Source organism: Rhea americana, unplaced genomic scaffold (genome assembly GCF_003343005.1).
Source record: "Rhea americana isolate MKP2758 unplaced genomic scaffold, rheAme1 scaffold_4, whole genome shotgun sequence".
Taxonomy (NCBI): domain Eukaryota; kingdom Metazoa; phylum Chordata; class Aves; order Rheiformes; family Rheidae; genus Rhea; species Rhea americana.
The window spans coordinates 6,319,087-6,341,205 of NW_028186534.1; the positions used below are offsets into that span (position 1 = coordinate 6,319,087).

Below are 22,119 nucleotides of genomic sequence, written 5' to 3' on the forward strand. Positions count from 1 at the left end.
ACTGAATCTCGGGGGCATGATGCTGCAAGTACCCAGTGAGAGTGTTGCAATCGCTCCCAAGCCCTAGTCTGACAACATTCTCCTTCACACAGGAGCACGCACAGCCAGCTCACGAGCTCTGCAGCTGTACCTCATATTGAACCTATTAGTTTGGATTTAAGTGTCCATTGCTACACTTCCTGGGCGCATGCCAACCAAACAACAACAGGCTTTGGAACTACACAGGGATAAAACACCCTCTTGCCTAAAATAAAGATAGAACTTGCTTACGTTTCACATGCTGTTGTCTAACTACAGGACACATGCAAAACAAATTGGCAGATTATTCCTCTGGCTGGAAACTCGGATTAAACAGGAAGACTGTTTGCCCAGCACTTGGGAAACTAGACACAGAGAGCTGAAAGACACAGTAGTAGCCAGTTTGAAGGCCAAGATCACTGTAGCTCTTTCTGAGAGGTCTCAGAAAGAGAGCAGTTGCCACATCTGCAAACATGASTGAAATGCATCAGCTCACACACACGGCATAGTGAAACTGTAYAAGCCACTGGAGGTCTTCTGCAAGGCCAGAGTCTCAAAGGTGTTCTGGTAATTAACTCTCAATCAAATCACTGTGGATCAGACATCTACCTACTTTAAAAAAAAATCAAGTATGCAAAGACACAAGTATTCATACCTCTCTGAACCTGGCCCAGACCATGCCTAGTGTTTCCCAGACAGACAACATGGAACTAATGCTGGTGAACAGCAGTAGTAGAGGTCCTTCGGTAGGAATTTGTGACCATCCTTTGGGATGCTGAACTGAGTGGGAAGGTTTTGTACTGGAAAGTGCAAAATACCTGGGCCTGATTCCTCAGTGGTGAAGCAAAGCTGACCCCTTGCCTGCTCCTTGCAGCAGCATCATGAGGAAGGCTCACCATGTGCTATGCAACCTCATGACGTGACCATCCAGCTGTCACTGTCAGAGTGACATTGCACAGCACTGTCCTATTCTCTTCTTTGGGATACAGGACCAAACTACCAACACTGCTGACTGYCACTAGCTGCTTTGCTTTGCCTTAGCCTCTCAGCCTAAATGCAAAGGGGAAGGACACCAAAGCAGTGAGGACTCCAGATGAAGTGAAAGGACAGCTATAGGTCAGGGCCTTGGCTGCAATCCCCTGCCTGGTCCTGGTCAGCCCRACAACAAGAAAATAGGAAGATGCCTGGTAGTGGGGAGGGAGTATTTTTGATGCTACAAAAATGCCTCATCARCAGACCTAAAAATTGAGGTAATTTACCAGTGGGAAAAAATAGACTGTCCAAGGGACTGAGTCTCCCTTTCAAATAAGAATTAGAAATGCACTCAAGCTTAAACCCATGGTTCTGCCCCACTGACTTTAACACAAGCTCATGCTGCATGGCTTTGCTGCACAGGGCGAGGAGGGAGCTGCAGAAACGCAAACTCGCCCATGTTGTACCGACACCGATCGGTGACCTCAAGGGGAGCCTCCTGGGCTAGAAGAGCGGGTTCTGCTCCCGGGCCCGTGCTGCGGTCAGCATCCCCGCGGGCTGTCCGCACGGAGGCCACGACAGCCGTGGAGGCGGTTTCTCCAYGGCGTGGGGAGTGTTAGCTGCCCCACACTTGCACCATGTCTAGCACAACAGGGCTTTCCTCTCAAAGGGACTCTTAGGCATGATTGTAATCAACACTAATAATAACGATGGAGTTTTTGTATTTGTGCCAAAAATCACCACTGTTAATAGCAACAGTTAACAGTCTCAGGASAGGCTTTGGTCACTGCTGGTGCTGGCTGGGAGCTGAGTGCTGAGCGGGATCGCAGGGCTGCTTGGCCTCCGGCTCCTTTCTGCTCCCATTCTCGCCTTTTGCATGCCAAGATAGAGACAATTTTCATGGTTCAGAAACCTCCCCTCCCCTCTGCCACCTGGGATGGACGCCCCAGCTACACCTCTAGCTCCGTTGCTGGTCTCCCACCTGTGCGAGACACCCCAGCCTGGGGCTGCCACTGCATGGGGCAGTGTCAGGAAGGGGCCAAAGAGCAATACGAGAGAGGTTTGTTTGGTTCGTTTTTGTTTTGTTTTGTTTTTTTTTTTTTCCTAATCATGAAATGTCATCTGCATCCAGCTGTTGGTATTTTGGAAATCTATTGGGTTTTGTTTTCCTTGTGTGGTTTAGCATGCCTGATGCTCCAGCTGCAAAACCTTTGGCAGCCAGTGAGCCTGCCTAAAGCAGTGATACATGAAAGCCTGTGTCCTAGCCAGCACTTTCGTCTCCTACCAGCACCCTTGGCCTCCCTCTTGGGTTCCCAGGGCAGCTGTCCTATCTTCCTGATGCTTGATGCTGTCAGAACCACACCGGACATGATGCATCTGGGCTCAGATAGATATGCACATCATATAATTTGGTAGAAAAAATACTCTAGTTGCACCCAGCAGCACCTTGACATCAACTTTTGCTCCTTTTAAAAACAGGGCAATGCTTATACCAAGAACTATATCATAATAAATAYACTGTAGATTGATAAACCTGTGAAACTTTACAGTATTGCTCTCCACCTACAGGTTTTCTGTTTTCTTTCAGAGTTTGTTTTTAAAAGCGTCTTATTTTCATGAGCATAACCCACGTGTTATCCATAAAAAGACCATGATTCAGCAGCAGTGCAGGATATATTTGAGTGTGGGTAACACATTTATGCTGGCACCCTTCCCTCCCGCCGCTCTGTCAGTCTCTCTCGGGACTGCCGGGATCCCATCACCCTTCTCCCTGCCCCAGAGCAGATACTGCCGGCGGGAGCCAGAGCCCTGCCGGGTGCAGTGTGCCTTGGAGGAGGGAGAGACCGCGGCACGTTACTGGAGGATGGGGGCTGGCACAGACATTTCTAAGGAACATGCTTTTAATGGGATGTGGGTTATGCATGTGAAAATATGGTGCTTAAGTTTAGTTACGGGACAGAGTTTATCACTTAATTCTTTGCAGCTGAATCTCAGGTTTTGTCCCCACAACTCTAACTCTGTACTGAGCTACTTGGTGACACAGACAAAACCATCCATTACTGACTGGTCAGGTAAATACAAAGCACCGCTAAGAGCAGCCTGATCACATAACTGGCCCTTGCACATCTTTTGCCTCCTGAGCACTGATAGAAACAATCAATGCTGAGTGCTTAATAACCTCGAATGATTATATTTACCAAGTAAGCTATAAAAAAAACAAATTTAAGCTATGMCAGATGCATTTCTGTTGCAGGAGAGGCTTTTGGAGGAGTGCTAGGGAGGAGCTCGGTGAAGGTTTTACAACTGGGAAGGAAAAGACAGAGCCGTGACGAGGCAGGGAAGTTGGGATCCTGGACACATCTTGGCCAGTCCGCCCCTGGCTGAAATGAGTCACGCTCCCGGGGTCTGCTAGGGGTTACAACGCTCGGCACCTATCCTGCGAGCCAGCACGAGAAGTGCTTGGGAAACAGCACAGTTCCTGTTTTTCAGGTGCTTGGAGCCGCGCTGTCCGCGCCGGGCCGGGGCCGGGCAGCGCGGGACGCCCTGCCTGGCCGCGGGGACAGCGYGGCTCCTGCAGCCCAACCTGCCGCCTGCCAAACGCCGACAACACCCCTCCTTCGAGATCCCCCAGCCCCTGCTGCGCTTTACACTCTGCAGACAGTAAGCCCATCATCGCCGGAGAAAAGGCWGCAAAGCAAACGCACGCGTATATAGTGCGGGGCTGCTTGCAGGATCACCGAACCAGCGGAGAAGGGAGTACTGGCGTTTCCCTTTCACCTGGAAACAAAAACAAACCAGGAAAACAAAATAACCCCATCATTTCTTTTAAAGGTTGGAAAAAACCTGCTTGGGCAGGGAGAGAGCTGAGAACGCCTCGCTGCCCGCGCGCCGTTTTCCGTCCCCCCAGCAGACCTCGGCAGCGGGTCGTCGCGGCGGCTGCGCGGGAGCAGGCGCAGCCCGGCGCGCGAGAGGCAGGCCCAGGAGCGCCGGGACGTGAAGCGTGCTCTGCCGCCCAGAAGATGAAAACACTAGTGCTGTTTATAGAGGGAAACCCAGTCTGTCAGCCCAAATGAATTCCTCTGCTAATCCGTGCAGGCTTCATGTTTTCCACCGGCCCGAGCCACTGTAAAGACTATCTTTAGGAGGCACAGTGTGTTTGGAAAGGAGCAGCTGGAAAGAGGGGACATTTATGCCAGCTTGGAAGGCTCTCTTGCATGGAAAAAGAGGAATGCTCTCTTGGGTCTCCCCACAAAATTAAAGCATCTTCATCCAGAGCAAAACGATGCCAAGCACAACAAACAAAAGCGGCTTTCCCCAACTCGCCTGGGCAGCCGCACTCCAGGGCTCACAATGGTTTCCATAGAACTTGTTTTGCTATCACAACAAATTCGATCTATCCAGGCRTGCTGGTGCACACTGTTTTCTAAAGACAAGAAAATTAATCTCCTCACTTATCTGTCCGCCAAAGCATTTTTGTCTAGGTGCCACAGACAGGGACTCCCCAGATAACCAGTGCATCTGCCTTGCAGCCGAAGGCAGCGCACGTCTTCAAAAGAGGAAACTCTCGAGAGGTTCTGGTGCGCGTACACCAGCATGTGCACRGCATGAAGCGAGCTACCTTCACGGCAGAGGAGGGGGAGAGGCCGGCCTTGGCTAACCGCCCGGTTCCTCGGCCTCAGAGCCTCCCTGGCTGAGCCAGCCCGAGCGCAGCGTGCAGCAGCACGAGCTTCCTGCAGTAAACCAGCCGTCTACGGCGCACATCTCTGCTTGCATGCATGGGAGGAAATGAGCGTCTTGTTATAGTCACCGCAATCTGTCGAAATGCTAGTAAATATTACAGTCCGACTGTGATTAAGGGCTAGACTATTTGTGCTGCTGGGGTATTCTCCTGCAGAGCAAGAGCTGCGCTGGGAAGTCGCACGCGGGAGAGGTTTCTTCCCACCCTTCAGCAGAGGCTTGCACTCAGCCGTGGTTTCTCCAACGCAGAAATGTTTTTCTGCATGCCAGAAAAGGTTGGCATCTAGACAGAGACCACTATCAGAAGCACCTGAACTTTGGGCAAGTCTTAATGTTGATCTAAAACTTGCTGCGCTTTTGAGATTGGGAAAGCTATGAGACCTGCTAACTATTACACAAAGCTCCACAGATACCAATTTTAAAAACTGTCGATTAAAGAACAGTGTTGTATAATTTTTTATTTTAACACTAGCTAATAAAATTTATACTGAAAAAAAGAAATTGTATTAAATTCTAAAATTTTCTTACAAAGGCAAAAGATTTGAAAATATAGTAAATATTATCTGAGGACAGGAAGCTGCAGGATGATCCCAGGAGAAGAGGTTTCATGTAACCCAGCCCACGTAGCTGATAAGCTCACCCTGCATTTTGCCTGCTGGAAATCAGCATTTGGGACGCTTCCCAAGACAGAGGACAGCACCCCACTGAAAGGAAATGAAGATGCATGAAGAAGAAACAAAAAGAGGAAAAATTAAAAGTAATTTTAAAGAAAAAAGACCATGAAACACAATGTAATTAAAGAATGCACATCTTAAAAAAATATCCTCTGATTTGGCTCAGTTCTGGTTTAAACCAAGACAATTTGCTCACTGAACTTGCCTAACATCTAGAAAGTCAATGTCCATGTTAGACACTATTTCCAGCCTTTTGTAAACTTCAGTGTGTATAAAATTATAATTATTTCATGCCCAAGGACAGCTTCCTATGGCTGCTCACCTATAGAAATGTTGGGTCACATGTTTGAGTGGGGTAGCAGACCAGCACTACCCATGAATAAAACAAGGAAAGGCGGCTGCACYGGATGCCCGTGCCGGCACCTTCGATCAGAAAGCAATAGCCACTGCTGGTGGGCAGCCTGGGTGTAAATGCAGAGAGCCACAGAGGGCCTGAAGCCCCTTTCAAAATTAGGACTATTATAGACACTTGCAGAGAGCCTTCTGGCTCCCTAGATGAATAAGAAACCCAAGGTGGCTGACAAAGCCACATCTCTAGCATCAGGCGTTATATGACCATACAGGGAAGACAAGGTCTGGTATGTCATCCGGCTGCCTTTGGCTTTGCGGCTACCRAGTCTCCTGGAAGAGAGTTCTTACAAAATAACTGATGCAGCATTGCTCATAATGACCAGATATTTAACCCAGGGAGGTTTAACTGTCACAGTACTTTCACCGCTGGCTCCCACACTTCTGAAGTGGCTCCCCCTTCATTTAGTCATTCTCACTCTTTCCAAAGAAACTTAGAAACCACCTAAATAAACCAGCACCGATTGAGACACTGCAAATGTCATAAGAGTCATTCATGTGTCTCACTATTTGTCCTACATTTGACTCGATTCATTCATGGATGATGAAGTCATTTATCATTAAGAAACCAAACCAAACCACACTACAATTTGGGAATCTTTGACTAGACTCCCCTGGCAGGGATGATCAGAGTGAATGGTTACAAACTCACACTCCTCTAATTTGCTGCTTCTTTCTTCTTGGCCCAAATTATTCTTTGCATGTTAAAAGCAAAGGTTTAGACTCCTTTGCACAAAGGCAGAGCAAGTCAAGAGATAAACATTGACATGGGACTGAAGTTCACCATCACTTCTGATATCATCTGCACGTTTCTGCAGGGCCCCAGGTCCCTCTCCCCTGCCTAGAAGGTTTTCCAGGCATGCACTCTGCTGTGCATTGGTGCACAAACTGGTCTGGTGCACAACTGTCACACTGCCAGTACTCTTCCACCATCCATGCATCTAAGCATGTACAAAGGCCAACGATTGGAGGGAAGAGAAGTGGCAGTAGTATGCTTTGACCTCTACTTTGACACTTGACCATTATCCATGTGGAAAAATTCTCCCTCAGATGCAAGCATAATCACTCACTYTGGTGTTCGTGAGCAGAAGTCAACTATACTTCTCTCATTAAATCTAGTTAAACTAGGATTTCACTCTAAGGAAATCAGGCTTGTTCAGCTGAGGGCAGACTTTAGACTCTGTTTTGGAGTACAAACAGTTTCTGAATCAAAAACTCACAAAAGAATATAGCTCGATTAAAATGGGAACTGTGTGGATTTAAAGAACCTGCAGGAAGGTGAAGAGTATTAGACTAGTTTCTCACTTAGTGAATTAGTGTTGTCCTGCTTAGTCACATGGACATCACTTCTGAAGTCCTTTGATCCTCAACGATTTACTCCAGTTTACAGTAGCTGAAGATTTAACTCTTTTATATCTAACACTGTCCACTGCTTAAATCCAACTCAAGATCCAGTCTTCAAAGTCATTGTTATCACACATTTGTCATGTGATTACTGAGAGAATACAGATTTTAAGTGCCAAACAGATAGTGATATTTATAGTAGATGTGTGCCTAAACTGGGGAAAGTGAATGTTTCCAAAGTCAGGAGTATTTGGATTTTGGGGTTTTATGCAGATCTGTTCTAGAGAGAAGATCCATCTGTGAAATTCACAGCTGGACGCACGCCCAGTTTTCTATCCTTGCAAAACTGAAGCATGGGGACTTGGAGTGTTGATTCAGACACAACTGCATCATTTATACATTTTAGATTGACTTTTACCTTCTGGTTTCTTCTTGGTTATCCTAAAAAGAGTTATAATACAAAATGAGAACAAAAAAGAGTGTGAAAATCAGCAGCTGGTTGGAAATTCAATTTAGAAGCTAATATGCTGGGAAGGGAGTTTTATGGTATTCACTCCTTCGCTCTTCTTCCCCTATCTCTGACTCTCCTGCTGGCATGACTACAGATGTACTGCTTGTTTTTCAAATCACAGAAGTAGGGATGACCTATTAGGTCATCTAGTACCTCTCCTAGCCAAGGCAGGATTGTTCCTGATGGTTTCTTTTTGTACAGTTGTCCAGTCTGCTTTTAAAATTCCTGTAAAAACACACTGCATCCAAATTAGCACATAAAAGTCTCTTGGAAATGGTGAGTAAGCTGCACTATAAAATGATCTGTGAGTGTAAGGCCATACCAGCTTCTGCAGGGCAGAAAAGTGGCTCTCACTATTTAGAGTTCTCATAAGAAAACGAACTTGGATGTGCAGTTCAGATGATTCATCCTCCTTTTTTTTCAAAATGGCCAGGGATTTATAAAAAATAATATTTTTATAAGAAACAAAGTATAAAAATCAAGTAGAAGAAAACTGGGCTTTAAATTAATCATCTATGGGTTTCATTTTGCTGAGAGAAAAGATCCATGTGGACCAAAAGGCCGCCATGAACTATCCATGATCACTGGTAGTAATTGACTTTAATTGGAAAAGTTCTGCTTGTGTGAATAACGCCGAGAATCCAGTCATTTTTCTATATTAGAGGACTTTATAACTCGCTTTCAGTTTGCACCATGAAAAGACTGTATATCTTTCAGATGGTTATTCTTGCCAGACATTTTATTTCACAATAGTTACAGAAATGTGCAGATGTTGTCCAAACTTTTCAAAGCAGCAGGGCTCTTTGCAGCTGCTTGCAAGATTTCAGAGCTGCAGTTCGAAAATGGCTCAAGCTGCCTTTGCACTAGGCTTTGCAATAGGAGCTCAATCCTCCCAGGTATTCCACTGCGCTTTAAGGGGGAAAAGAGCCTTGCCCTTTCCCCACCTTTGCACATTCTTAACATTAACGAAATTCATAACAAATGAAACTATGATGAGTAGCAGTGCCAAACCCAGGCATCCAGGGTTCATGAGTCAGGCCTCTAATGATCATGAGATAGGTCTTTAAATCATGCAATTAACCCTCCCCCACCCCCTAAAGTTGCATCATTTTTGTCTGCCTAGATTTTGAAACACCAAAAAAGTTTRTATTTCTAATGTTTGGATTTTTCTTGGATCTAACTTGAAAATATCACTAAAATAAAAAGAAAGCCAACATTTTGCTGCAGTCACCTTCACAGGGACTTTAAATCACTATAAAGATTCCAAGACTCACAACGAAATTGCAAAGACTTAGCAATAGCTTTGATCTGCCATATGGATGAAGGCTAATTAACTGGTTATACTTATATTCAATCACACAATGCTAATTTTAAAGGGGAAATAAGAGGATAAATTGTGAGGACGACCACATACCTTGCTGCAYGTTGCTTATGTGGCTCTAAGGAAGGGTACAAACCCCCTCAAAGCACTTCTCTAATAAACGAATGCAGCAGACTGCATCGTCTWTGCTGCAAGTTAGCAGCATCAGGATTCACTCTGAAGCGGTAAACATACAAAGCAAGTGGGATGAGTTCATACAACGTTTGCCTGTATGAAAATCAATTATATTACACAGGCTGTAGCTACCTTGATAAGTTTAGTTAGCTTGGCAACACCGGTATTGCTGGTGAAAGCCTTCCAGTGCAGRCATAGTGGTACGCAAGCCTCTCTCTGCAACAGCTGCTGGTGGTTCCCTGAACTGGTACGAGCCGTGCTGATCCCAGCATTTTTATACCAACAGAGCTGTGTCTATACAAGGGCTTTTACCATAATAGCTGTGTTAGCAAAAGAAAAAAATWAACCACCTCAACCAGCATAGTTATGTGGTGAGCCGTCTAAGGGTAAAGCAAGCCCCGTAGAAGGTTTCCAGGCAGCACTGCTCTGGCTCAGTGCAAACTGGTGAATATAGCTCTAGAAGAAGGAGATAGCCCTCTCGCCTGCTTTGGTTATAGGCTGGTTCCCAGGTGCATTTCTTGCTTCTGATCTCCAAAGCCTCCACTTTTAAAAATTTGGCCCTTCCTGAATGTTATCATTGTTGTCAGAACAGTTATGATTTTGACTGAACTAAAAGAGTTTTTGCACAGAACATCCAGTGTCATCCATAGCTGAGAGGGAGACCACTGATTCATTCGTCTTACATCCTGTACTTGCTCGTATAAAAGCTTTGCTCTTTCTCCAGGCTTTGCCCTACAAGACGAGGGTGCTTCTAACAGACACACCTGCTCTCAGCGACGGGCAGGGTATTACTTGCTAGCAGTCACCAGCTCATGCCTAGAAAGCAGCTACTATACCTCGAAACGCAGCAYGAAAGGAGCAAGGCTGCTGGAAAGACAAGAGAGCTCTGTCCTCCCTCGGGTGCAACACGGGTGCTCCTGCCACTCACCGCTCCCTCGCGGCCCCCCGTGCCGCCCAGGCGCCCGCGCAGGAGGGCAGCACACGCGGCTGGACGGCCCTTGTAGGACGGGGTCCCACAGGCTACTTATGGTTTCACCAGTGATGTTTTGCGTCGCCTAGGACAAGTCACTTAACAGCACTCTGCCCCACTATACCCATCTGCAAGATTTGGGGAAAACATTTGCGTGCTTCTTTTTACACTGGAATTATTTTGATTTGTTGCTGTTTCTCTATACTGGCTAGAGAGTGCCACTGGACTCAAAAATGTTATTGTTGTTATCCTTTTAAATTGAAAGTGGATTGAAGGAATAAAAGTAAATGTATGGTCTATTTTGGCAGATGTCTTCCGACAGATGGGTGTCTATGGTCGTCTTTATAAGAGCTGTCTGCTGTCTGTGATTCAGACCGTCTAAGGAATGCCATGAGTGCGGAGTAAATGGACAGCAAGTCTGGGAAAGGACTTTATTGTGGTTTCGAAGCTTTCAATTCCCAACTGCATGAACAAGTTCTTCCTTTCAAGCCACTCTTTGCCAGTATTTCAAAACCATCACTGAAAATTGCTTGATGCCTTCTGAAAACTGAGGGCTTTCTGCTGATAACAGCCCACCGGTCCAGCCTGCAAACGGTGGCCGGTCTTCCAGCACAAAATCCCTGCGACTGACCTGTTTTTTTGTCTTGATGCAGTAGTTCCCGGAGGGGACGCTGCCCACCGAGCATCCATGTACCCATCCCGCGCTGTCGGCCCTTCGCTGCGGTGCCCTCGCTTCCCTAATGGGATCTGCATGTTCTTTTGAACAGGAAATGCTTTGTAACACAGCTCGCCTGTGGGCACTGTACTGCACCAATTAAAGATTCCTGAACCCGAGAACAAAGAGGTGCCAGTGGAACTATGTTTTTAATCACTTGATTCATTTTCTTCCTTCCTCCACTGCTGATTTTGGATGTATGGGTTTTCTCTTTTTTCTTTTCTTTTTTTGATTTTTTTTTTTTTTTGCTTTGTTTTGTTTTGCATGTTTTTAGGCAGCAGGACAGCTACTCAGAAAACCGATGGGGAAAGAGCAATCTTGAGAAGCAACTGGATTTACTGGAGTTTTCAAGTAGCAAATTRTTTCTAGAGGTGAGGAAGCACATCAAATGCCAGTCTGCCATAACCATACAAATACAAATATATTGCTGAAAGGCAAAGCTCAGGCAAAACCCAGCAGACCTGCCTCTTGAAATAATGATCTTTCTACTTCCTGGCAATAGTCTGTAGGCTTTTGGGCACAAGGACCACCTTTTTGATCTGTGTACATATTCACCTCTCAAAGCAGGACCCTGGCGTACCACTGGGAGACTGAGGTCCTAATGCAATACAAACGCACAATAGCAGTGATCCAAAAATAAAACATATAGTGTACTTAAAGAGTAGCGTAAGGTCCCAGGGGAGGATAGGAAATCCGGCATAAAGTGAGTCAGAGCATCAGGAATGACTCTGCTGAACGCATAGATTTGCTAGAGTGGCTGAGCAAAACTTTTTGGAGAACGTACATGCTGCACTCTTAGTCAAATGCTGCCTGAACAGAAATGACCACACCTTCTATGAAAAGTAGTTCTAATTAAAAACAGAGTGTGGCCTTTTTTGATGCAAATTGTTGCTCTAACTGAACCACAGCCCATTTGCAACATTCAAGTTCACTCCTCCCAACAACACGGAAACAGAAAGAGAGAACACGATTTCCCCCTCTGCCCTCCATCACTATTTACCTCTCTGCATTGACAGAATTGACGTGTGGGGAAGAGAACTCAAAATCAGAGTAACACATGTTGCTAAAGCTGCAAGTGTGCTTTTTGAGTATAAAATCAATACAGTGTTAACAGCGAAAGGCACCTTCCCTACAGCCATGCCGGCAGCTGGGACCTGGCCTCTGCTAATGCACAGAGAGCTTTGAGCTGCCTTCGTCCACAGCTGAGGTTCCCAAACTGGGGAATACCCAGCCGGCACACTCTGATGGAGCTGGTCCAGTGCCACTTGCTCCTCCACCTGTCATGCCGGGGCTGGCAGGTCCCCAGCAAGAGGGATACTTGGGCTGTGCTAACGCTGGAGCAGAGGCCTCATGAGGACTGTGATGGCTGGAAGAAGGAGACCTGTGTCCTGCAAGTAATTGCTGAGCCTCCTCCTTCTCCTTTCCTTGCCTTGTCCAAACCCTCTCTTTGCTTCTGGCATGCATGCAGAGGGGCTGCTGAGGACCAAAGCTGCAGGAATGAACAAGGGGCAGGTGCTGGGGATGCTGACTGCCACTTACACAGTGCTGATACAGTAGCTTTACTTCTCAGATCTCCAGGAGACCTGGGGCCTCCTGGAAGTACAGTCTGTTCAGGCTCGTGCCGTAGTTATCTCCCTGGCTAAGGAGAGACGAGCCAGTAAGGAAAGAAGGAAAGGAAAGGTCAAGAAAAAGGGGAAAAGAAGAGATTTGCATTTGGTTTCATGCCACTGAAGAGACAAACACAGGGGTTTCAAACTCTTCTTCTTGAGTGAAAGAACACAAAAAGAAGGAGAAATACGGACTAAACACTCCAAATGGTCTGGGATGAGACCAATGGCTAAGGCAATGGTTACTGTGGTGAGAAGCAAGACTGCTCAAATTAACACATCGCTCATAGTGATGGTGATCAAAAGTGTTGGGTCATCCACAAGCGTCACATTGCACACATGGCAATTCCCTGTTCTAATGAAATATCTGCTGCATCTGAAAGTTTTCTGTAAAATACATGAGTTCCCTATAAAACRTCTCTGCTGATCAGCAGTCTGATTAACCACTGCACATGCATCTGCTTTGTTTTTCTCCTCCCCATTAAAGATTACTCAGGCACCAAAAATACTTTGGAGACGCTGTCTCAGATGCACTGTTTTGCGTGTCAGATGTGGTTAGATAATTACCATTTGAATAATGACACGACATGACATGACAGCTGAACCTGAAGAAGAACTAAATCTTAGTCAGGCAGATTGATAACAGTCAAAGCAACAGATACATGCCCATGTATTTGTTTAGGACAAGAGCCTAACACCACACTTCACACTGAATCTCTGTAACACACTCTAGATCTTGTCAAATCTGAGTGCTACACACTTTATTACATTTGTCCTCCTATTGCTCTTGTCACATGATCCTACTATCTCCATGTTGCAGATGGGGAACTCGCATACAGCAGCAGAGTGGCTTCCCCAAGGCTACGCAGGAAGCCTGTGGCTTTGTAGCATGATCCATGCTCCAGGAGATCCATGGGACAGACTAGTGCCCTAATCCCTCAGCCATCCTCTCTCTGGATCCTGATCCTATAAAAGTCAACTATATATTCCCATCAGGTTCAGTGGGTTTCAGATGGTGCCGCAAAGGTTTGTCTGCCAATTTCTTGTGAATAGGCTGTTCTCCTAGGGAGGCTTCTTTACACTGTTTGATATAAAAAAAGCCACGGTATTTTTGTCAGAGAAAAGACCGCCACGCTGTTTACACCTTCTACCACCCCTACATTCAATAGGTCAGCATAGGTTTATGAAAGGAAGAGAGACCCAAATCCAAATCCAAATCTGTGGAGATGTACGGACATATGTGAGGAATGTCTGACCTCAGTCCATATCCCTTACAACTATATTTTTAAATCCCACCTCTACCACTTGATAACTAAAGTCTTCTTTCCTGAACCATATGATCATGTGTAAGAGGTTTGTCAATTCTGTCCATGAGAGAAAAGAAATTGAGAAGTTGGAAGTGAGCTGTGGTCTGCTTGCATGGGCACCTCTTGCCCTGAGAAAGCACAGAAAAGATGAGAAAAGCAAGGCAAATAGCTCCTTCCAGCAAAGCAAATGACAGATTTCTATATCTGCAGTGCAGTCACAGATGAGCTAAAGATATCTTCAGCATGTCTCTAAGTTTTTTATGGATGTTTATGAATGGTACCAGTTGTGTAGCTACTGCACCCAGAGGTCTCTGCAAATGGCAAAACTCCTCTGAGAGTTTTGAGATAGGTAAACACTTCAGCCATCACCTGCTTTAAAGTCCATGCTGTTTTGGCTACACTGCTGGTGCTATGAAACCTAGAGAGCTCAAAAGGTTGTGAGCTGTGGTCATGCCTTTGACTGTAATCCTTCTGTGGAGGTGGAATAGACTGGACTCTTTACAAGGCAGGAGGTAAGGAGAGATTAGGTATGCTGTGTCTCCTGTATAATGTGCCCCATGGAACAGCGAAGGCTCTGAGCAAAGAACAAACCATGACCTCAGAAAAAAGGCCAAAAACTTCCTCTACAATAGAGGAGAAAATAGCTAGTGAAGGGTCCTGCCAGGAGTGGCAGCAGGAGACTGGAAGAATCAAAGAGAAGTAGTAGCTGTGTTATCTGCAAGACATACTTTGATCACTTCCCGGAGAGCTCAAAGACTGGGGCACAGTGAACCCTCTCAAGGAGGCACTAGCTCAGGAAAAGAGGAAGTGATGGAGCAGGGCTTGTCCAAAGTCACACAAGAGATTCACGGCAGAGCCCAGAATAGCCGCAACGTCCAGAACATCAAGGCTGTCTTTAAACTACGGAGGCAGAGGACAGGAGCTGGCGAGAGGAGGTCACAAGTGTAGAAAGGGAAGAAAGCTGGGCTGTCAGCAGAAATATAGAGAAAGAAGAACAGAGACAAGGGAGGAGGAAGAAGGGGGAGGGCGAGAAGAGAGAAGAAGCGAGAGACACCAAAACTGTTGCTGCCTGAGACTCTGTATCAGTGGCATTAGAAGATGCTTGTGCCAGACCTGACCGGTGAGCGATCACCTGAGCAACTACCCAGGAAAAATCACAGCAAGACTAATGGCTCATGTTATCTTAGAAGAGCTTTCTGGATAAAAGGGATTTGTGGGTAAAAGCCTCCATAATCCTTTTGGTTTGGTTTCTTTTAATACTATAAAGCACAAAAATAAACTTTCTAGTTAGAAAAAATACAGCTTTTGTTATGTTCTGAGTCACTTGTCCCCAGTAGCAAACAAAGTGGYTTTTCAGTTCCAGTCCTGAACATTTTAGAATCAAATGTTTCACAAAGGCCCTAAAGTAAATCACAATTCTCCCCAGTCAGACTCCTTAACCACGTAAACTTTCTGAAGCCCCCCAAAAGACTGCATGTGACCAGACTCACCTTGCCTGAGTGGGCTGTTATGACTGATAAATTAATCTCTAGTTTCAAATCAATTCAGGATGATCTGGTCAGCCAAGCAGAACCTGGGAATTTCATTTCTAACTTGCTGCTATTCTGTCCTGACCGCACAGAGGTGAAACGTCTCCCTCGCAAGGTGTGCTGTAGTTAGATATTGCTGGCCTGATTCAAAATCCAGTGAAATCAATTTTGCAATCCATTTTTGGAGTTCATATAACTGTACTTGCGCTCATGTCTAAAGTGTGTCTGCTTAAACTTCAAATTCCCTTCTTCTGTTTTACTTCTGTTACAGTGTTTGTACCARGTATTTCTAGAAATGTGGAAGAATCTCTCAGCTTCTCATAATAAAAGTGCCTTAAAACCTAGTGTTCAGCTTTGTTATCAGAATATTATCTTGCTTTGTTATCGTGTTACATTCCCTGAATGGAGAATGGTTTTTAGTTTATTTCAGATCCTGCAAAATCTCCTAAATCAAAATCACTATTAAATCCCAATTCAACATTAGCAACATTCCCTCTTCAGACAGTAAGTAATAAAAAGTTCTCCAGATTTTCCTGTTACCGCAGCAAAGCTATATCAACCACATTTCAAACACAGACTAGGAGGGAAAATGCTCCAGACCCTACTCTCCCCGCAAAAGCAGCAATGAAAACTGCACACAATACRGCTGCAGAGCGCTCGCTAACTGAGGCTAAGAAAATAAAACTATTTCACAACTCTAGGTTATTAATTGCAGGAAAAAAATCACAAACTACTGGGTACTGAACCACTTAAACACGCAAACTCTGAACATTCACAGTATTAAATCATGCATGCAACTGCCTAGATTGTGAAGGTAAGACCACTGAAAATATGCAAAAATCAGGTCCACATTTCATACGTAAGAACACCCTGTATTTGCAGCAACGTATCCAGCAACCTCACTCTGCTCCCACTAAAGCCAGCGCAGGTTTCACCACTGACTTTCATGACTGTAGCAACCAGCTGCAAGTATTAACTTTGCATTGATTCCCTCTTGCAAGGAACAGTACTACTACTTTAATAGAAGAACCAATCAACCAGTTTGCCAATAGCTGCCTACCTAAGAATAAGCAGGATATGATCAAAGAAAGCTTTACTCTAACTTGTATTCACTCCTAAAGGCTAAATCTGCTGGGCTCACAACAAAGAAACAGCATTGTTTTACTTATCAATGTCCTACTGTTCATCTAGAACATCTGCAAAAGTTTTGCCTGCAGCACTACCCCATTCATTACAGGCCTTGATAGACTGTTCAATGGGCTTTTTTTCGTACAAAATGTACAAAAGCGTTTTACAAAGTGGACTTTGCCCTGATATGAATAATAAAAAAAATAATTAAGAAGTGCATTTTGTTTCAGTTTCTCCATTTTCCAAACTAACGTTTGGCAAACAGAAACAAAATGGCAACATCTTAAAATGTGACAGCTCCCTCCATGTCATGAAGCAAGAGAGAGGCTTTCTGCAGAACACTGTCTTTTTTGCCCTGTTGCCAAACTGCATTGCCATCTACCAAAAATGCAATTGATGAAACACTAAAATGCAGAATTTCATGAGCAACAGATCCACCTCCATCAAAAGGAGGCCACGTTGTTTTTGTGCACAACAGGTAGTATTTATAAGATGTAAACTTCTCTCCTCCCTCCAATAAGCCAACCCATAGAAGAAAAGAGTGGTGCTTACCATCATCCAGATATGCTTGGTCCAGATTCTGTTCCTGTTTAATAGTAACTCCAGCTGGTAACACTTCTTTCTGGTCGTTAACTGGTGGTCCATTTTTTGCTGCTCGCTGGCCTGAGGCTGTCTGCTGCTGAATCACACTAGGATACGGACTTGGACTTAACCTTTGTGCTTGACTGACTTGGGGCTGGCTGGATCTCGCAACGTTGGATGTAAAATTTTCACAGCACATGATGTGCTGAAATTCTTGGTGACTTCCACATCTCAGCTGCTGGTTAGTTGGAGAATAGTGGATCACAGGAGAAGATTGCTGGTTGCTTGGAGAATGATGGAGCACCGCCGAAGTTTGGCCTGGGGAACCAGCGTGCACCAGCACTGACCTATGGGCATCTGAAATAGCGACCGGTGTAGCCATCAAACTGGACTGCTGGTAGCCCAGTTGGCTAGGGCTAAGGCTCTTGCTTCTTTGGTATATTACAGCGGCTGGATTCTGCTGATGGTATCGAGAATCGGGAGAAGAAAGGCCTGAGCGCAACTGCTGGCAGGGGGCCATAGTGGCCACAAGACAGGAAGGGGACTCGGTGACCATTGTGTGCTGTGAATAGTAAGGCTGTGTTACTGTTCCCAGACCACTGTGTACTGTATTGCAGATTAAGGCTGGATCATAGTCATCAATGGGCTCTGTTTTGATTGATGGTACTAGAATAAAGCATGCAAAGGACATTATTCGTAACAAGCTGCTGAGAAACAGCGAGATTTTCCTTGAAGTAATAAGAGATTTAAGTAGGTTACAAAGTTTGCATGTGGGAGCTCTTATCTCACAGGTGTTGGGTTTAATAAAGCATGTAATTGCAATCTCTCCTCTCTCCTGAAAGCACTGTCCATTAAGATGGACATGACCAATACCCAATAATTTAACCACACATTTCTGAAAATTTAAAAATTCATTATTTTAACTCATTTTAATTCATTTAAGGGCCRCTCTAGCTGGAACATAAGCAAAAGAAGCCAAGAGTAAGTGCAATATTTCCATCTCAAAAGAAGGCTGAATAAATAGAATTCCTATGCAATACAGAACTCCTCACTTTTCAGTCAAATCTTTAATTAGTAACCAAGGGGAGAGCTGAAGTTAACTGAAGCTACCTGAAGCTTTAGGGCTTCTCTTTTAGCCTCCTTGCTGCATTAACTCCCTCAATACTGACAGCTGAAGACCTTTCTGACACCAGCATTTAAAAGATCACAACTGCTAGTTTAGTAAAAGGTGTGTGAATCCTGGTGTGGATAAACAATGGTCCTCTGCGGACGAATACTGACATTTCTAACGCTTGTTTCTGTTCCTTCCCCAAAACTCAGTACAGAGATACCACACTGTGGAAACCATATAATGGTCAAGAAACAGGGTTATTTTTTGAAAGTATAGGGTTTCCCTCTCTGAAGCAGTCTATTTGAAAGCTCATATTGAAATAATACCATATTTCTCAATATTATTCCACAGCTCGACAATGTAGCAACTATACGATTAATGTGTGATGAAACAGTGATGCCCTACATGAATTATAAATTCAGGGAGAATGAGCAGAGAATTTTAGGCTAGAAGGGACTGAAATAAGAACCAGTATGAATATTTGCCATCCTTGGAAAGCAGTGGAATTAAGACATCGTTTTGAAGCTTGCAAAAAATACGGTACTGTTATTTTGTGCTTTCTGGTTTTTGCAAGCACAATACTCCGATTTTCTCACAATATTTTTCTCCCAGACAAAGCAGAGAAATTCTGGGAATCTCATTAGTAATCCTGTTGCGTTTATTGTGAGATTGCTCATCAATTCCCAAGAGGAAGAACATCAGAAAAGCACTCATGTTTTTCTCAACCAGCCTCATTCTGAAGAACGTACATTGCTCTTCTTCCTCCTTACCAAGCCCCTGTTTTTTTCCCAGATCTGATGTTATCTTACTGTGGTACATGTCAACTAAGGAAGGCAGCGCTCATTGTTTTCACAGGGTCACATCATGTCGCAGAGTGAGTCTGCTCCCACTGAAGCTGTTGGCAAACTCCCATCAGCTGAATGGGACAGGATCAGTCCCATGCCAGGACATCTGGCCCTTGGATTTATGGGAAATTCCTAAATCATATGCATCCTTTAAACAAACAGTTGCTGAGTGCTTAGCTGCATGTCTAAATTAAATTAGCAAAATTTAGATCTCCAGATAATGGCAAGAAAACAGAATGGCAGAGAATAAAATCTTGCTCACGAGAAATAAGTGACAACTTGCTCTGTCCTTGGGAATTACCTGGGTGATAGGTAAAATGCTGGGGTTGGCTTCTTTTTCTTTTCCCATTGATGACATAGAAATTCACCTTCACAGGTGTGCGGATGTGCTTGTTACGGTATTCTGGTATTTCTACAAAAAGCATGCTCTGAAACAACAAAAGGCAAAAAATATCTAATTAGTAACTGAAGCTAGCAGCAGATCCTTAGGTACATCTCTTCTGTTACACATTCAGGGAGAAAGTAAAAGAAATCTTCCTATCCATCCTAAAAAGAAGGGTACGTGAAGAAGAAGGAAAAAAGGGCAAATGGAGCAGAACTTGAAAATTTCTGCTATGAGAAATTTCTGGTATTTCTGAGTATCCTCTGTAGTATTGATGCTGTCCTGAACTTGAAGAGGGAAGTCTCAGCTACCAATAAAATACACAGAATGGTCATAAAGGCTGCAGCAGCACTTTTAGCTATACTGGGCTTGATAAACTTGTATGTGTTGCAGAAATTCCTCTGCTTTTGTTACAATAAACTTGATTACGCTATAGGCTTATTACTTATACACAGCCGGATTCCCCTTCCTTGGAAATAAGCAGCAAGTGTCTTGTTCTCTTCCGCAAGAGCAGGCTTGGCCCATGGCAATGCAAGTACTAGCTCCTAAAAGGCACTGAACAACTACAGTAGGGTCCCATTAAGCAAAGTGAACAAAGAGGCTCATTCCCTTGAAAGATCAATGTTAATTTTAAATAATATAGCACAAATCCTGTCCTGCAAAGTACAGAGCACCCAAGACTTCCACACAAGTGAGAGGAAGCCAGACCAGCCAGCATCCTGCAAAGGGCTTTCAAAACTGGGCTGATACAATAGAGTCCTCTGCAAGAACTCAAAATCTAGCAGTTGTTCAATTTGCTGAGGGTTACTGCTAAATGAATAGTTTCTTTTTGCAACACATTTACTGCTGAAGCATTTGACATTTGCTCATCACAGCAAGTTGTGTTGCTCTTTCTGCTTTGGAGACACTCTTCAAAAACTACCCCTTGAATACAAGCTGCTGTCCCAGATGCTCAAGGAGAGGACATCCAGCATTTTGCATACTTACAGGCTGGCTCTTATCTTTATCCACTGTTGCCTCCATTTCCCAGATCTGCTGCCCATCTGAAAGAATATCACAGTATTAACTTCACTGCATTTTTTTAAATCACAAAACTTGACTTAAAAAAAAAAAAGACAAAGTAAGGACGTCAGGTTAGCAAAGCTCTCAAAACTGATTTAATTTTAAGGATCTTCCCAGTCCTAAACAAAAGTAAGACCATTTAATTTTAACACATCACTGAACACTTCTCTGGGCAGGAAAAGGCTTACATACATATTAAAATTAAATGTATATGAAGAAAATTGCTGAACTGAAGAAATAAATATTCAGCACAAGTGCAACATCTGCTTTTTGCCAAACTTGACTGGAGCCTTGGTGGGGGGCACAAGAAGGTCAGACAACCCGTTTATGATCACACTGGTCAGCAGCTCGGCAAACTTTCCACTGTTTTAACCTAAGACCACAAAGCTCCCTGCTAGTGTGGCAAGTGGCAGAGGGAGTGAGGAGGTGGAGGGACTAGCTAAAAAATGAATTTGATGATGGATTGAGGATTGCAGCATGCAACCTGCACCACTTCGGCTTCATTTTTAGAAGTGCCGCCCAGCGAAGCTGGCAGATCAGCTCAATACTCATGGGAGTTTAGGTTTTTCTAGAAGTAGTTCACAGCGACAAATTATTACCTTAATTGGGATGCTGGCTGTACAGGGTGCTCGATTTCTCTGTTATGCATGCATTCTTACTTCTTACAGCCATTTCTCATATATGCAAAATGAAACCTAGACACATGCTATCTAGTAATGCATCTCCTCTGATCAGGGAACAAACCCTCCACCTCTGACGGTGGACACGCACCTTCGYGCGGCCACCACTCCAGTTGCCACCCTGTGCCACAGGCATCCAGTCCTGGCTTCAGGCACTGTAACAGGCTAAATATTCACTCGAGCAGTAGCTCATCACATGTGCAACGGTTTTTGTCTTGGACCCACTGGAAGTCTTTCTGCTCTTGATTATATCCATGCAGCTCATCTCAATTCTGAGCTACATAAAGTTGTATTTRTAGAGTAAAATAAAATTTGATCTCTTCCTGTGGAATATCATCAAAGTAATGTAGTGCTGTAACAGTACCTTAGTAGTGGCAGAATATTTGCACACAGACTGGGTGCTTCATCTGGCTACAAAATATTTCTTAAATCCACTGTCACCCACCGTTCACAGAAATACCTTTTAGCAATGTTTTCCTTCCCCTCCTCTTTTTTTTTTCTAAAGATTTTAGTCTCTACCCCTTCGATAATATTGTGCTGAAACTTTTGACCAAGTAATTTTCTGAAGAAAAATAGTGATGGAAAAAAATTGCTTYGTACCGTTTAGACTGACTTTAGTCTGACTTTAAAATGAATAGGGGACACGTATCCAAAATAACTGACGTGACATGAAATACTGTAGCCACAAGCCTGCTGTTTGTTTTAGAGCAGGGGAGGAATCTCCTGGGCTGCATTTCTACTGGTAGGTTCCCCAGCCTGCGTGCCCAGGTTTGGCACTAGGGAGGTGAAAGTCTCATAAAAAAAAAAACCTTCTTCTCACAGAACTTTTTATTTTTCCCAATTCTTGGAAATTCCGCAAGAGCTGCTTTTGTCCCCTGTTATTTAAGCACTTCTACTTCTGGCAAAACGGGAAAYGAAAGCACATTTTAAATGCATTTTGCATTTTCATGCCGGTTTTGTGCCCGGCTCCGGGCGGAGGTGCCCGGCTCCGCAGCCAGCATCGCCCCGCGGGGGGCTCGGACCTGTCCGCAGCGGCGAGGA

At 44.5% G+C, this 22,119-nt stretch overlaps 1 protein-coding gene across 5 annotated transcripts in view; it reads right to left on the minus strand.

Moving 5' to 3' along the window:
* Positions 1 to 22,119, minus strand: part of NFATC2 (nuclear factor of activated T cells 2) — a 101,585-nt gene that overhangs the window by 18,258 nt on the left and 61,208 nt on the right. For all 5 annotated transcript variants that reach the window (XM_085314069.1, XM_085314068.1, XM_085314067.1 and 2 more), the window contains exons 7-9: positions 20,324 to 20,379; positions 19,256 to 19,382; positions 16,969 to 17,664 (exon numbers count right to left, since the gene is read on the minus strand). In XM_085314069.1, coding sequence (XP_085170195.1) covers positions 16,969 to 17,664; positions 19,256 to 19,382; positions 20,324 to 20,379 — 879 coding nt within the window. The remainder of the gene's footprint in view (positions 1 to 16,968; positions 17,665 to 19,255; positions 19,383 to 20,323; positions 20,380 to 22,119) is intronic.